Source organism: Corvus brachyrhynchos, unplaced genomic scaffold (genome assembly GCF_000691975.1).
Source record: "Corvus brachyrhynchos isolate BGI_N302 unplaced genomic scaffold, ASM69197v1 scaffold450, whole genome shotgun sequence".
Taxonomy (NCBI): domain Eukaryota; kingdom Metazoa; phylum Chordata; class Aves; order Passeriformes; family Corvidae; genus Corvus; species Corvus brachyrhynchos.
In genome coordinates this window covers 77,560-93,148 of record NW_008235749.1, presented here as the reverse complement: position 1 = coordinate 93,148, position 15,589 = coordinate 77,560, and the positions used below count along the sequence as shown (strand labels likewise).

Genomic DNA, 15,589 nt, shown 5'->3' with positions numbered 1-15,589 from the left:
AATTAAGCAGGGTGTCCCCCATCCTTATCCCCAAATTCACCTACAAGCAGACAGACAAGAGCCATGAGCTACAAGCCACATGCTGAAGAGAGCTCAGAGCAAGTTACACATCTAGATTCTTGGACAGCAATGCCATTTCACAGCTGCATGACCCAGCAGTTGTTTCTCCTCCACAGTCCCCTGCTTGTCGCAGGAGTTAATCCAGCATGGGAACTGCACTTGAGCTGCTCGAGTAAGAAGGGGTGGCAAAAGACCCTAAGCATGCCCGGAGCCTTTTCCATAACAAACCTATTTCCTGTGGTGCATTAAAGGTGCTATCCAAGCTATTGTGTTTAAACCTAGCTCAGATCTACTTCATCATGCTGCAATCCTGCCAAGCTTGCAGTTGAAATGTAGCCAAAGACAGTTCGGACAGTGAATCTGTTGTTCTCACGTTTCATTACAGAGATGAGATTTATTGCCAAATTTGCAAACAACTCACCGAAAACAACAACAGGAGCAGCTATGCTCGTGGCTGGATCCTTCTGTCACTTTGCCTTGGCTGCTTTCCTCCTTCAGACACGTTTGTGAAGGTACACTGCTAACCTTTCCTACAATAGCTCACACGCCTCAGCTGAGCTGGTGTCTTGTGTATTTTGATGCTTTGATGCTGACAGCCACATAAAATGTTTGGCTTCCAGAGCAGCTGGTGCTGCAGTTTCAGCAGAAACTTTCTCATCTCCTATTCTTATCTGGGAATTTAAATAAATTATTGCTGCATTCACATTTATTTTTTTTCATTACATGTCATAGAGTCTGGATTCTGTTGTTCTGTTTTAGATCTATAATCTGCAAGGGATCTGGCAAATTTTAACCTCTCCAATTCTGCCTTTCTAACCAAAGGCAACCAAAAGGTGTCTCCAGTTACAACCCCAGTGATTAAATATACTCAGGAGGGCAGTATAAAATCACACTCCCAAGTTTTATCAGTCCTTACCCTATATCTCTAAGCCCTAAAAAGTACATTAGATATTTGGACTTCTAAATTATTCATTAATTTCCAAGTTTAAATGGATGATAAATCTACTTCACCACAGGATAAAAACTCAACCTGTGGCTCCAACTTGACATCAGGCTTCCTCCTAAATCTGAGAGGCAAACAGATCCATGGATGTGCATGAAACTTCAGCCTTGCTTTACTAACACCCCAGTTCAAATGATCAATCAAATCATAAATGCTGATAAATGGACACAAATCAGTGTCCAGTGTTGATTGGAACAAATCAGTCACAAGCCATAGGCATCTTTCGACACCAGTCTTCGTCCAAGGACTTGGAACCATACAGAATTAATGAAAGACATGACCATACCCTACCTCCAGGAGTATTCTTAATCATTAAAATAACCAGGTGAATGACCCATGCTTGCACTAAATACAGATATGTAAATACAAGTCCGTGTCATCCAAGAGCCATAAAGACTCCAAAACCTCAGTTTATCCAATTAATCTCTTCAAATGTCCAATCTTAATCATGGACTTAAGTTATTGATATTGCCAGAGAACTTGGTAAAACTAAAGGTATCAATCATCATTAGTCCTAATCTGCCATTAGCCCTCTTCCCAGCTCTTCCATTTGTACAGAATGTCAGGCTCTTGGGTTGAAAACACTAACTCTTGCTCTAACCTAAGCATTAAGAATAAAGCCTCCACTACTCATGTAGTTAAACATGGTGAATAGACTGACACAAGTCTTCTCTCCCTTTGGACAGAAAGTTCTGAAGAATGAGTGAAAACTAAGTGTCTCAAGCCTCCTTTTTGAAGACACTAATTCCAACCCTTATCTTTAATATTTTCTGGTGAATCAAAAGCTAATGGATCACTCTAATCTAGTGTATCAGCTGCAGAAGGTTTTTATTGTTTTCTGAGGACTAATGTTTCCTAACTCCTTCCCCTGCTCTGTGCATGTAGTACCTGTTGAATTTCATCCACCATGGGCCCACAGGCTACGCTCCGTACTGTGCTGAGCGTCTGAGACGTACCTACAGCAACGGGGCCCGGACTGAACCTCCCAGCTGGCTGGAACTTCAGGTAGCAGCTCCCTTTTGGCTTAATTATATTGATCTGGGACATTTTATACTGGTTTTTGTAAGCATACTACTTACTTTGTAGTTATACTACATTCATTAACCTGTAATAGCAGACATTCCTAAATCAAATCATGGAAATCAATGGCACAAGGAGATTGAAGACCAGCCACCTTGGTCTGGGCAGTTTCTTGGATACACCTCTTCTGGCTATTCAGTTACCCTAAATCCAGAAGAGGATGTAAGCAGCAGCAGATGATTTGCAGGGAGATACCTCCATCCACTCAGGAACCACAGGCCAGAAACAACCTCCTGAGGAAAGCTCTTACTATCACTTTTGGAAAGAACTGAGCAAGGCTTATGCTTTTAAAATGAAAGGAAGAAGGGAGTAAGAGGGTGCTATATTGTCCTCCCCTTCCTTTAAATGTCACCCTAGTAATTAAAAACCACATGCCCCCCCTTTCAAATAAAGACCTCAGTTCAATTCCTCCCTAAATCTCAGGGACCCTATTACTTAACACTCATCTTCCTGGACAAAGTACTTGCTGCAGGCCATCTCTCCACTGATGCACGTAAGGCTGTTCCCACAAATCATCAGGACAAATGTGGCTCATGAAAAGTCTATCAGTTGGCACTGTTATGTGATTATCAGCTCTCCTGAGCTGTGAGGAGGAGAAAATTTGAGTCCAGTGCTGCTCCAGGGATGTAATTTATGTTTATGACTCACCACGTTTTGAAGAAACTGTGTGAGTGCTGGAGATTCACTTGAAGATTGTTGACTGGGTTGTGCAGTGTGTGGAGCTTTTACATCTAAATGCCTTCTTCATTCTTCAGAAGAGAGTAAGGTTTGCCCATAATCTGTTTCTCTCATTTAACTCTGACTTACAGGCAACAAAGCAGAAGAAACCCATTATGCTTAATGTCACCCTGATGAATGGCCAAAGCATCACTGTCCCTGCCGACTCTGCTTCCACTGCCAAAGAGATCTGTCAGTTCATAGCAGATAAAACCAAACTGAAGGATGCCTTTGGGTTTTCGCTCTACATTGCTGTGTTTGATAAGGTAAAGTGTAGAAAAATAGAATGAAAGCTCCCTTCTCTTTCTGTGGAGGAGTTGCTGCTGCCCACCCAGACTCACTGAGGACTCCCTCTGAATTCTGGAACATCCTCAACCCAGTCCTGCACTGAAACCAAATCAGTTCTGAATCCCAGCTGGATCTTGGGACCTGATAATTCTGTAAGGCTTCCTTTGCCACATAGCTGACTAGTAAAAATACATCCACTTACCACATACAGCTTGCATATTCTGCTTACCTTTTGGGAGTTTTTCTTGCTGTCAGGAGACCAGGAGCTTTGTGTTTATTGTCCTTCAGGCAAACCCAGAGCAGGCATGCCAGTAAATGCAGGGTCCCTTTGTGGCAGGTCTGGTCGCTGGGCGGGGGCCGAGACCATGTCCTGGATGCCATCTCTCAGTGTGAGCAGCTGGTGAAGGAGCGGGGCACACATGAACGCCACGCACCCTGGCGCCTCTACTTCCGGAAGGAAATCTTCACCCCCTGGCACAACTCCCAGGAGGATCCTGTCAGCACTGATCTCATTTACCACCAAGTCATCCGTGGCATCCGATTCGGAGAGTACCGCTGCGAGAAGGTGGGTCTCCTGATTCATTCTCGCAAAGAGACAAACTATATTAATACTTACCACATTAAAAAGCAGGAATATGAACTGAGTTTGTAGTGGATGTGAACAACCCTTCCCCTCTTAATGAACAATCCCTGTCCAGGTGATTGTGCCAGCTGTCACACTGGCAGCTCTAATGAATAATTTTTCTTTCCCAGCAACTTTCAGTTCACATGGGAACTTGGAGGCATGTCCAAAGGGGCAAATTGGGTCATACCTTAAAATGTCTTTGCTAATAATCTCTCTGATGTTATGACTGCATGAAGTTCATCCCTCCTTATGCTGGATGACTATTAAGAGTTATCCAGACAAAAACAGAGAAAGCCGTTTGAACCTAAATGGTTCAAAGATTGAAAGAGGCTATCTATAGCCTTTGTGACATCCTTCTAGGCCTCTTTTAATGTATTAATTATTTCAGGAGGAGGATTTGGTGGAGATAGGTGCAAAATATTGTTATATCAAATTTGGAGATACCATCCACAACGAACTTGTGCAGAAGGTGCTCCATGACTGTATCCCAGTGAAACAGCTGAAGTCCAAGCCCCTGGAAAAGTGGGTGAGCCTTATAACCTATGCACATGCTAAGGTAAGAGGTTTGTCTGGCACTGCTGGGTAACTACTCTTGAGCACCAGTTTCTGCTTCTTTCACTATTTCCATTTATGAATAGTCTGTAGGGGAAGAAGGAAAACCAGCTCAGTTTGTAGATCCCAAATAGCTCATTAGGTCTGGGGGATCGGAAAACCTTTCCACTCGCTCTTCTGTATGAAGAGCAGGGGGGAAGAATGAAAAAGTACATTTAAATCTCTAAATAGAGTAGCTTTTAAGGCTCTATTTACCATCTGACAACCAAGTTAGGGTGGGCATGGGACGGAATATTGCTTTTGATCTGGAAATGGATTACCTGAATTATTTCCATGCCATCCAAAATGTGTTAGACTCTGAACAGGTCAGTGGGGATTTGAGGGAAATGTGGAATCCAGATGCCTGTGGGCACTATTAGCTGCACGTGGGTCCCTGGAGACCATTCCTGATTTACTTTCTCCAAGTTCCCTTGACGCCAGTAACAGCAGAGGATTGTTGGGATCTCTGGGGTCAGGCTTGTTCTTTATTGTCTGCAGATGATGCAAACCAGATTTTACTGAGAAAATCTTGGGTGTGTTTTTTTCCTGCAGGCCCCATACACACAGGACCATCTCTCCTCTCAGACTGTGAAGGAGCAACTTGTAGATTTTGCTCGCTTTCAGTGGCCTTTGCTTTTTTCCAGATTCTTTGAAGTCACTAAGTTTTCAGGTAATACCTGGAGCCTGGGAGTAGAGGACAGATATAAGATCAATAGGGGAAGACTTGTATAGCATTGAAAAGGAATTTTTTTCCGTATTTTCAGGACCCAGCTTGCCTAAGAACCACTTCATCATTGCTGTAAATTGGAAAGGCATCTGCTTCTTGGATGAGTCAGAAAAGCGGTTCCTTGAGCTGACCTTCCCAGAGATAACTGGCATCCACACCAACAGGTGAGGGCCCCAGAAAGACAAGATCTGAAGAAGGCATCTCTTCCATACTCAGAAAGGGTGTACCTTCTCTGCCACCTCCTTAGGTGATTTGATCTGTCCCTGGAAAGGTGGTTTAGCCTAGTTCTGGGAAACAGAAAGGGAAAACTTCTGAGCAGCTTGTAAAGGAAATACTGAAAGGATTGGATCCTTCCAGCTGGTGGAAAGTGATCCTGCTCAGTCATAAAGGTGTAAGAAAGCACAGACAGGCATCAAGACAAGAATGGCCGAAATAACTGACACAGTGAAGCCATTGTCTGTTGTGTATACTGGGAGTTCACACACTTCTCGGGTGTCATGGACCAGAACAGGATCACTGAGAAAAGAGGTTAACCACTGCTTGCTCATGGCACACATCCTTGCATCAGATCACTCGGAAAAAAGAGTCTTACATACACAAAAAAAACCCCTGTGAGGACTGCCAGAGATTTAATTAGTTGTCAAGTTACTCCAGAAGAAGGGTGTTCTTTTGTCTATATGGAAGCACTTTTATACAAAACATGGTGGAGTCCACGGTAAAGCTGAACCACTTCAGTCCTTCACACCTACCAGTTCATGGGAAGGCAAATTAGGAACTACCAATATTCACTGAAAAGGAGTTACCTGCAAGAAGGTGTGGGTGCCTTGGCTGTATTTACAGATAGGTCTGTAAGTTTTTCAGATGCTCTGGTAACAAATTGTTTGATAATACATAGGGCAGTGAAGTCATTTGGACAGAGTTGCACTCTTATCACGCTTCGTGCCGAGGAGTTTGTTCTGACATCTGTAAATAGCGTTGTCATTGCTGAACTGGTGGTGATGTTCCTGGAAGGACTGAAGAAAAGATCACGATTTGCCGTGGCAATGCAGGAGAAAAAATCCCAGGGTAAGTCTCACAACTTTTCTACAGGGTGGGGAAGAAAATCATGAGAGAATCCATGGCACTTGTTTGAAGGTGCTCAGAGAGGAGAGGGGGAATTTCAACAAGAGTCCCTTTGCTCCCAGGGGGATGCACAGCAATGCCAAGCATAAGGCAATTGGATTCAGTACACACAAATAACCTTTCCTTCCTCCTTCTCCTTCTTTATATATTTTATTTAGATAGTATAGTGTCCAGGAATTCAGTTTGGTTATAGTAGGAAGTTGGATCTGGGCTCTCTGGAAACACTTTGCAGAAGAAGAATTTTACAGAGGCAGTAAACTGGAATTTTATGTGGAATACAGGTGGCTCAAACAGACATATATGTTTAAAATGTAGACATTAACTTCAGCTACTTACTACTACTGAGTTCCTTTCCATGCTTTGCTGCCAGTCTAGACACAAAGTCAGCATTCATGTGAATCAAACGGAGTTCTGCCATTGCCCTCAGTGGATCAAAATCAGGGTGTCAGAGGAAACAGAAGTGATTTCTCTGAAGTGTTACTGGAAAATTAGCCATATTTACACAAATCACTTTCTATTGCTAACTGAATTCAGACCTTCAAAATACAATTCCCTTGTCTTTCATGTTGCAATCCCTTTGCATTTTCTTGGATTGTCAAGCTGGAATAGTACTCCCTTATTCTGTTTTCCAGAAGATCCCAGCATCCTGTCCTTCAAGAAGGGAGACTTGCTAATCTTCACTGAAGACAAAAGGCTGGATGCAGACCCTGGCTGGATTGGTGCCCAGAATGAAAGGACAGGCAAAACAGGGAATGTATTTCTGGAAGACATCTACATCATTCCTTCTCTCACAAAACCCTCTAGTCAAGTGCTGGTAAGGAAAGCTAACACTCTCTGTGAAAAGACTGGAAGAAGATAAAAATGTTAAATATGGTTGAATTTATGACTGGAAGACAATTGTCCCTCCAAAGTCAGACAAGTTCTATACCTCCCATTGAAATAAAACATTTCATTCTGTCCTGTCTGAATATAAAACTAAACCTAGCCCAGACTCTAAGGAGAAGACTGCAGCTGCACAGAAGCAATGACTTAAAAAAAACCCCAAAACCCAGTCTATCCACCATGGGAGATTCCAGTGCCTGCAACTGGTAGCAATTAATGGGTATGGGTGCGCAGTTGAATTTTCCTGCATTCACTCTGGGCTTGAGTGGTGATCACATTATGCCTCAAGGGAACCTTTGAGTGCAGCAGGTTACTTTAAGAGAATATGGTCTTTGAGGGAGTCAAGGTTTCTCATTAACGCCTCTGCTAATAATTTTGTCTTCAGTTTTGGGCATTCAGTATATTGGATGTTGTGCTAACAGGTAAAAAGCAGAAAAACTGGTGGCAAAACACACTAGAGAGAAGCAGGTGCTTTGTAAAACGTGTTGTGCTTTGGATAATCACATACATTTCAATGTCCACTTGGGTCTGTGTAAATTGTTTCTTTGAGTCAACTGTTCCCAGGTCTTTCTTGAGTCTCTGGAGATGCTGCTTTTGAGACAGAAGGTCTCAGGCAGCACAGAGTACTACCTGCACATATATGCTGAGTAACACCTGACAGTGCGTGCAGAGACCTGTCTTCAGGTGACATCTCTATGTGGCTGTGTTATTCCAGAGTTTGCTGATGATGTCTCCAGACCAGAGGAGGACAGCTTCACAGAACTCCTTCATGGAGGAACCTGATGAAGAGGATGTCAAGGTGAAGCCTTACACCCTGGAGGAGTTCTCCTACGAACACTTCAGGTGAAGCTCTGTGTAGAGTACACCCTAGAAAAGTTCTTGTTGATCCGTAATCCTTAAAGCCTATTATGTAATGGCATCTCCCACTTCTGATTGGGTTTCTTCTTTTTGTTCCCTGTGACTTTGGATATGCAGAGATTCTGGCCTATTGTATCTTAAGTCTGCAGAAATGAAAAGGGGTGGGTAGAAGAACCCCAGTTAGACTGACTTCTTCCAGCAGACCCTATTCTTACTTCTCACCCCATCTTCAGCACTTACCAGCTAGTGAGGATATACAACATCTCAGGCTTCAGAAAGTAAGGGGAAAATTAATTAGTTTTCTGGAAAGCCCTCTTCTTTTTGCAAGCCTCCTACCTTCTGGTTATAGAGGAAACTACATTTCCTTGCTCTTGTTGACCTGCAGAATCAAAGATCTGAGATCACTGTCTTGAGAAAGAACAGGTCTAGAGATATGACTTTGTGATAACGACCTCCTTTGTTCATAGCAACACTAATCCAGTAATTTTGTATTGCCTGCACTTGTCTTCATTCAGGACTCCTGAGAAGGAATCCATCAGCAAAGCTGTTCTTCAGAAATCCCGTGGGCACAGTCAACTGTGGGCACACTCTAAGGAGCCTCTGAAACAGCCGTTGCTGAAGAGAGCATGCACAGACCCTGATCTTCGGGATTTGGCCTGTCAGGCCTTCATTGATATCCTTTCTCTCCTTTCTTTGGGACCTGAGAACACTCAGGAGAAGGAAGAGTTAGCTAGGTCCACTAAACTACCTCTATTGAGATACCTCAGCCAGCTTACAGGGGATACATTCATATAAAGATGAAGTGGATTGAATCTGTTTCCCTTGTCTACAGAGGAAAGGCTCCTATTCCCTCCCAGTGCTCCACAACTACCAATGGCTCGCTTAAGTGAGAATGTTGCCTTAGGAGTGAGTGAGATCTACTGCACATGCCCAGAGAAAGCACCTACTAGCACAGTACAGATCACAGCCAAGCAGCAACTGCTGCATAGGAAAAGGGGGTAGAGGACAGACAGGGAACATGCCCCAGACCTTCCTCCCAGTATTTGCCACTTAGACATCAACAAAGTCACCAACATGTTAGGATCCAGATGAAACTTCCCATTTAGCTTCAAAAACTGGCCTGCTTTCCCCCTTAACAGCGCATTCACCCATCATGAAATTCATGGGAGACTACCCCTCAAAACAGGCACACTCCTCCGTGGAAGTCACTGACCAGATATTTGTGCCAGCTATCCAGGAGGAGGTCCTGCGCGATGAGATTTACTGTCAGATTATGAAGCAACTGACTGAGAACAAAAACAGGTATTTACCTGGGTGCAAACCCCCTGCTCCTGCAGAGCAAGGCCTCAAAGTGCAAGGGGCATCAGGAACCCTTGCTGCACTTGTGATGCAGTGGGGGCACTGGGAAGGATAAACAAATGTTGGAGTAACAGCTTGTCTTCCCCCTTTTGCCAGCTAGTGCTATGGGGCTCACCTTTGTGGAGCGCTCAGGACCACTCCCTGGCTCCCATCAGCATTCCATGCTCATCTCCTTGCGGTGTGAGGCAGGAAAGGTGTCACTGAGGCTCCCCTGCTCCTGAAGCAGTCTGTAGGGGAAATGGCACTGCATAGTCCTTGCATCCTTTCAGTGCCTGGCCTGACAACTCTCCACTTAAGTTTCCCAACGGCAGCATTCCCCTCTCATGAAAACATAGTTCACACTGGATTTTCACCACCAGTGAATAAATACTTTTGAGTAGTTATATTAATTACGTTACATAACTGCCTTGCAGAACAGATTGGTTACAGAGGCACCTGCCCACATAAAAGTCTCTGAAACAGGCTAGTGTTTTATTCCCCACTCACAAAATGATAATCTGATCTACTTCCAGGGAAACTGAATTGCAAAAAGCAGCTTAAAATAATATTAATTTTTAACAAAATTGTTTGTTTCTGGATGCATTGTGTTTCTTTCTTTCTTACTGTTCCACAAATATTACACGTAGTGGAACTTTTATCATGTGTGTCAGTGTTGAATGGTAAATTCCCTTGCACGCACTGAATCCTACAGGCTATTGAATGCATAGTCTGTAACCATGGTGCCAATGCCACGCCTGATGTATTCCACCAATTTAGTAGCTGTTGTGAGAGGGATAACTGATGTGAAAAAAACAATGCTTGAAAGGTGGCTATTTCCATATACTTTCATTAGAACAGCCAGAGCAACAAATCTTTCATCCTTCCCAGGCTGCTGTGTTGTGGACCACGTCCCACTCTCACATAGACACAAACACCACTGATCTATAGAGTATAAATGGGATTAAAATAGTGTGTCTTCATATGCAAAATTAGAACAGTAAGCAGGAATAAAGAAGCCAGGACCTCTTTATTCAGTGAAGTCTGATGCCCCTTCAGAGCTGACTTTCCCAACCGAAATCACTTCACACCAGTGAGCATTTCAGAGCAATCCTGGGACACCGCTGAAGTGTGTTCTGCTCCTGGCTTTAAGGCAGAATGGCTTTAAGGCTGCAGAGCCCTTCTTAATGGTGAGGGCAAGGTACCAGAAGAGCTTCAACTGCCAGATTTCACAGATGCAGAGGCTGGAAGCACTGGATTGCTGCCGGAAAAATAGTACCAGCTTGACCTGGAGCATTTAAGAACTGCACCTACCTCACTACATAATGCTATTGACATGTTCATTTTTCAGAACAGGACAGGAGTACACATAGGGGGAAGCCAGTGCATGCAAAGTGCTCATACCCTGAGCACTTCCATTGAGAATACATCCATTGAGAAACCACAATTTGAATACATGTGAGCTTGAACACCAAGTCAACAGTGTCTTTCCAAGAGGATGGCACCAGGGTCACTCCTGCTAAGATGTCTGCTAAACTGAAATTTATTCATGAGGTTTGCATCTGTCATGGGTATTTCTTATGCAGGACTTGGCATTGTTTTCACATGCAGGCTGTGGTTGTTGCACAGCAAATGAATGCCAGAGCCTATGTTGATTTGCAGCTCTCTGCTGAATGGGACCATGATGGGAGTGTATTTCTCTTCCCTGTAGCGGTGTGTGTGGTCAAACAGAGTGTGTGTAGTCAAACAGAGTGTGTGTAGGTGCGTGATCAAACAGAGAATTAATGTGGCTGTAGCAGAACTGTTGGCTTTGTGTTCCCAGGTACAGCGAGACCAAGGGCTGGCAGCTCCTCTGGCTCTGCACCGGCCTCTTCCCACCCAGCAAGTCACTGCTCAAACACGCCCAGAAGTTCATGGAGACACGTCAGAAAGAAACACTGGCCCTGGGATGCCGTCGGAGGATTCAGACAGTAATGAGGTAAATAATCTCGCATATAACCAGCTCAAAGTGTTCAGATATCAATAATCAGGTTCCAAAAACCACATGGGCTAAAATAGTGTCACTCTCACTCTCCTTTCCCTCTTTACATCTTGTTTTTTGGGTTTTTTTGTGATCATTATTTTTAACTTTCTTTATGAACTTTGAGCCATTAAAGAGAGGTCTATGCCACAGTTTCACTTTTTTCTTTCACAGAGTTAGCAGCATTTTTAAAAGTTCATCATCACACATAATCACTCCCAGAGCTGGGTATTTCAAATATCCTAAAGGGCATGCAGCTTGGAATGATGTCATTGATGATATCCTGACCTTACTTTTCTTTGGTGAGGCAGCATGTCCTTGTTGGAAGGATCAATACAATCAATTCCTATTCTTTGAAAGAACCCAAATGAGCAAAGCCCTCTTACCTGGCTGCTCACAGCAAGGCACTTCTCCATCCACTTGGCATTATAACAGGCTGAAGCAAGAAGACCCCCAAACCACAGGGCTTCCTGAGCTTCTGAATGAGTTGTTGTTCTAAGGGACATGACACAACCGGAGAGAGGGGGAGGGCTAACAGAATTTCAGGAAGGATCAAATGAACTGTAGGGGAAAGGCTTCCCTAGATTCCTCCAAGCACTGGCATTACCCAGCTAGCCACTCTGAGAACAAAGCTTTGGCAAAGGTTGAATCCAGCCTGCTCCCTTTTGATGGGTGCTGTGATTTACCACCACAGACCTCATCAGTAAAGAATCTGCCCAATGATTTCTCCTTCCAGCTCCTCCATCCTCCCCTTTCTCTCAGGCTGGGCCCCATTTGGTCTGTGAGCCCCACGGGTCAGGCTCAAGGGGAACACTAACACAGTGGATATCCCCCTTGCAGTGGATGGGGTTTGGCACTGCTGGGGAAATGTCACCACACATTGAACTCACTTTCGAAGTGCCTGAAAAATGCATGGCAAGGAATGCTATTCATTGTTTATTTCTACGGAGAAGACTTAAAAATTCCTGCCTCTCTATATCATGTGATATTCTTGCTCTAAGCCCTGTTGAGCTGTACAGAGCTTCTTCAGAGAGAGCAAACAGGAAGGGGAAAGCAGAATGGGCTGTTTGGAAGGAGAATTTTATCTGCTAAACTGCCCCAGATCTGGAGCTTGGGGGATGGGAAGAGGAACAAAGACAAATCTTGTCTTCTAAGAGAGTTCGTTTCTTAAGATTAAACTTGCACCTGCTTAGAACAGAATAGAACAGAATAGAATATAATAGAATAGAATAAACTATTTTAGTTGGAAGGGATCTTCAATGATCATCTAGCCCAACTTCTCCCTGTAAGTAACCTGGTCTCTTTGGAAAGGGGAGAGCAGGCAGTTCAAAGGATTGACCTACAATACATACCGGGGAAGCCAACTGAGCCTTTGGGTACACACCTTTTCCTCCATAAACCACTTTACAGCTTCATCCCCAGAATCCTGGACAAGGAACCACCCTGATGGGTGTTAAGCAGATCTCACCTTGGCGGTGAATTCCTTGCTCAGGCTGCAAGGAGAGGTGGGTAGCCCCCTATGCCTCTGCAGCCCAGCTGCTGCACTTCCTTGAGCTCCCAGGGCCTCCCTCTGATGCCAGTTCAGGAACAGATGACTGAGTGGGGCAGGTCCACACTTCATACAGTGTCTGCACAGTACAAAGCATGTGCTGTTCAGCCTGGTTACAGTCAAGTTTTCCTTCTCCAAATGGAAATGCTCCTTTATTGAATGGAAAAAAATTAGTTTTCAAATCCACACAATTAAAGCTTGGATCCAGACTAACCTCCTCCTGAGAGACTGATCCAGTGTGAGAGGCCCGTAAGCTTGGGTGTTCAAAGTATCTGAACGGCCTGCTCTGTACCACGGAGGGCAGGAACTTACCAGCCCCAGGAGATAATTTGCTAGATTTGTTCTCACTTTAACTCAAGGTTTTGGCATGACTGAGACTTCAGGGCCAGTTCCTTTGCTTTAAAAGGCAGCTCTGCTCTGAGGTATAATTTCGAAGAACTGCGTTTGTACAGCTTAAGCACCTCCTGAGTCAGTGATTGCACTCCAGCTCTTTCTATAAAATGTAATGCTTTTCAGCAGCCCTCCAGACCTTTTTGGTACTTGGGCTCCAAGTAATTTTGTATCCGAATACGTATCTTTTTGCTGATGCAGGAATTAAATAAAATGTATTTCTCCTTATACCCATTATATTCACACTTCAGTAAGGAAAAATGCTGCTGAATCCATAGAAGAGGAAATGGTACTGGCTCAAAAGTGCCCTATTCATGCAACCACCTTGCAGAGTAGAACAGACTTTTACTTTACATGCTAATAAGACCCTCAGTTTCTTGCTGTTAATACACTGAATTTGCACTGGGGTGGAGGTCCACTGGAGCCCACCTCATCACACAGTACTGGAATTTTGGAAGGTGTCTGCTGTTCAGCTGAAATACTGTGATTAAGCTGATCTCTCTTACGATGGTGGTGGCATTTTCCAGGAGTGGCTGCAGGAAGTGGGCACCTCATCCTGTGGAGGTTGAGTCCATCTTACAGAACAACACTAAGATTTCACACAAGATTTGCTTCCCCAATGAAACAGAACAGGTGAGCATTTACTTGTTTTCCCAGCCTTGACCATTTTTCCAGCCATGATGTGTTCATCCAGGAGCATGTATGAAGACATTCAGTATTCTTATTTCTCCCTCTCCTCTGTGTAACAAGAGTCTTGTTATCTCATAGACATTTGATGTGGGAACAAACACAAAAATCCGGACTCTGTGTCAGAACATCGCTTCCAAACTGCAGCTGAACTCCTGGGAAGGTTTCAGCCTCTTTGTGAAGATTGCAGACAAGGTAACTCCTTCTTGACTCTGGCAGGGTAGCCAGACTGCCCCTCCTCTATTACTTATTCACCAGACCACCTAAGCAACCATATGAAGCCAAGGACCAGAGCAGGTGATTACTGCTTCTGTCTTACTGAGGGGATACAACCTAAACTTGAACTTTTAGCACCTGACAATTATTTTCAGTCTCTTCAAGGGGCTAGATGGAGATGCAGAGTTTCTATCAGTCTGTCACTACCCAGGTGGCACTAAAAGCAGAGAAGATGTAGGCTTTCTGGCACCTGCTAGGATGGTTGCATACTGCTGGATTCAGCTGTTTTTCACTCAGGCTTTGCCCAGAAGATGTGTTAGGGAAAGCAGGGGCAACCACCCCCAGTTGATTACTCTGGTTTGTTGGGAGCCTACCTTGCCTGAGCTGAAGCTTGGGCTGGCTGTCTCACTGAGAGGCCCCTTGAAACTGTGATCAAGGCAAAAGCAGCATTGAGCCCTAGCACAGGGAGTTTCTGGTGTGCTGCCTTCCCAAAAAGAGAAACCCAGTATGTAACAACACTTTACAAAGAGAAAAAGCCTGGGAAGAAAGTAGGGATCTTCAGCTTGACTTCAGTAAGCAGCTTGGAAAGCAAAAAGCAACAGAAGATGCAATAAAGATCCCCATATGAAATACAAGTAATTTGAGCCTTTCTCCTATTTTTCTACTTCTTTCCTGCTATAATTCTGCCCTCTCACTGTAGACAGGGAAAGAAAATTCAGCCCAATACTTGGATATGTGGCACAGCTAGTATTTGGTATGATGTGCTAACCCCTCCTTTCTCTCCTTCATTGCTTGGCCTCTGTAGGTGATCAGCCAGAATGAAGCAGACTACTTCTTTGACTCACTAAGGCAGGTGACAGACTGGAACAGGAGGAACAAACCAGGAAAAGATGGTAAGGAGAATGCCAGCATGACAAGAAGCTGCATGAGATGCTGTGTTGAACTGGAAAGCAGCTAATCCATCCAGTAGGATTCACTCCATGTTGGGAAGTGTTTAGCAGAGTCTCACATCATTTTTGTTTGTACATACATGGTTACTGCCTGCACCAGCAGCAAGATCCAGTGACCTGATGCAGCCAAGCACTGGCTATCAAAAACACCAGAACATTTCTGTGGAAGGATCTCTCCACAAATTTTAAATCGGTAGAAAAGATTTTTTTGGCCTGTTGTATCCAAAACATGCAGCTGGATACATGCAAGTTAGATAGGTTGATCCTCAAATATTAAGAATCAGCCAACACATGCAAATAGGTTCTTTACACAGTGTCACTCACATTCCTTGGGTTGTTAGAAAATTTTTAACCAGGTTATTACCTGGTGATACCCAAACACAAATTATGTTGTCAAGGGACCACCTGTTAGACTAAAACAATGTAACACTAATAACAGCAATTCCTTGCACTTACCCTTCCCCCCCCCCCCCCACAAATACCACTTAA

The 15,589-nt window shown here is 44.1% G+C and overlaps 1 protein-coding gene across 2 annotated transcripts in view; it reads left to right on the top strand.

Moving 5' to 3' along the window:
• Positions 1 to 15,589, top strand: part of MYO7B (myosin VIIB) — a 55,619-nt gene that overhangs the window by 34,008 nt on the left and 6,022 nt on the right. For both annotated transcript variants that reach the window (XM_017725949.1, XM_008644357.2), the window contains 16 exons: positions 446 to 572; positions 1,949 to 2,068; positions 2,953 to 3,126; positions 3,486 to 3,713; positions 4,162 to 4,329; positions 4,917 to 5,034; positions 5,129 to 5,255; positions 5,987 to 6,156; positions 6,846 to 7,027; positions 7,811 to 7,938; positions 8,469 to 8,626; positions 9,102 to 9,255; positions 11,111 to 11,266; positions 13,775 to 13,880; positions 14,016 to 14,129; positions 14,956 to 15,043. In XM_017725949.1, coding sequence (XP_017581438.1) covers positions 446 to 572; positions 1,949 to 2,068; positions 2,953 to 3,126; positions 3,486 to 3,713; positions 4,162 to 4,329; positions 4,917 to 5,034; positions 5,129 to 5,255; positions 5,987 to 6,156; positions 6,846 to 7,027; positions 7,811 to 7,938; positions 8,469 to 8,626; positions 9,102 to 9,255; positions 11,111 to 11,266; positions 13,775 to 13,880; positions 14,016 to 14,129; positions 14,956 to 15,043 — 2,318 coding nt within the window. The remainder of the gene's footprint in view (positions 1 to 445; positions 573 to 1,948; positions 2,069 to 2,952; positions 3,127 to 3,485; positions 3,714 to 4,161; positions 4,330 to 4,916; positions 5,035 to 5,128; positions 5,256 to 5,986; positions 6,157 to 6,845; positions 7,028 to 7,810; positions 7,939 to 8,468; positions 8,627 to 9,101; positions 9,256 to 11,110; positions 11,267 to 13,774; positions 13,881 to 14,015; positions 14,130 to 14,955; positions 15,044 to 15,589) is intronic.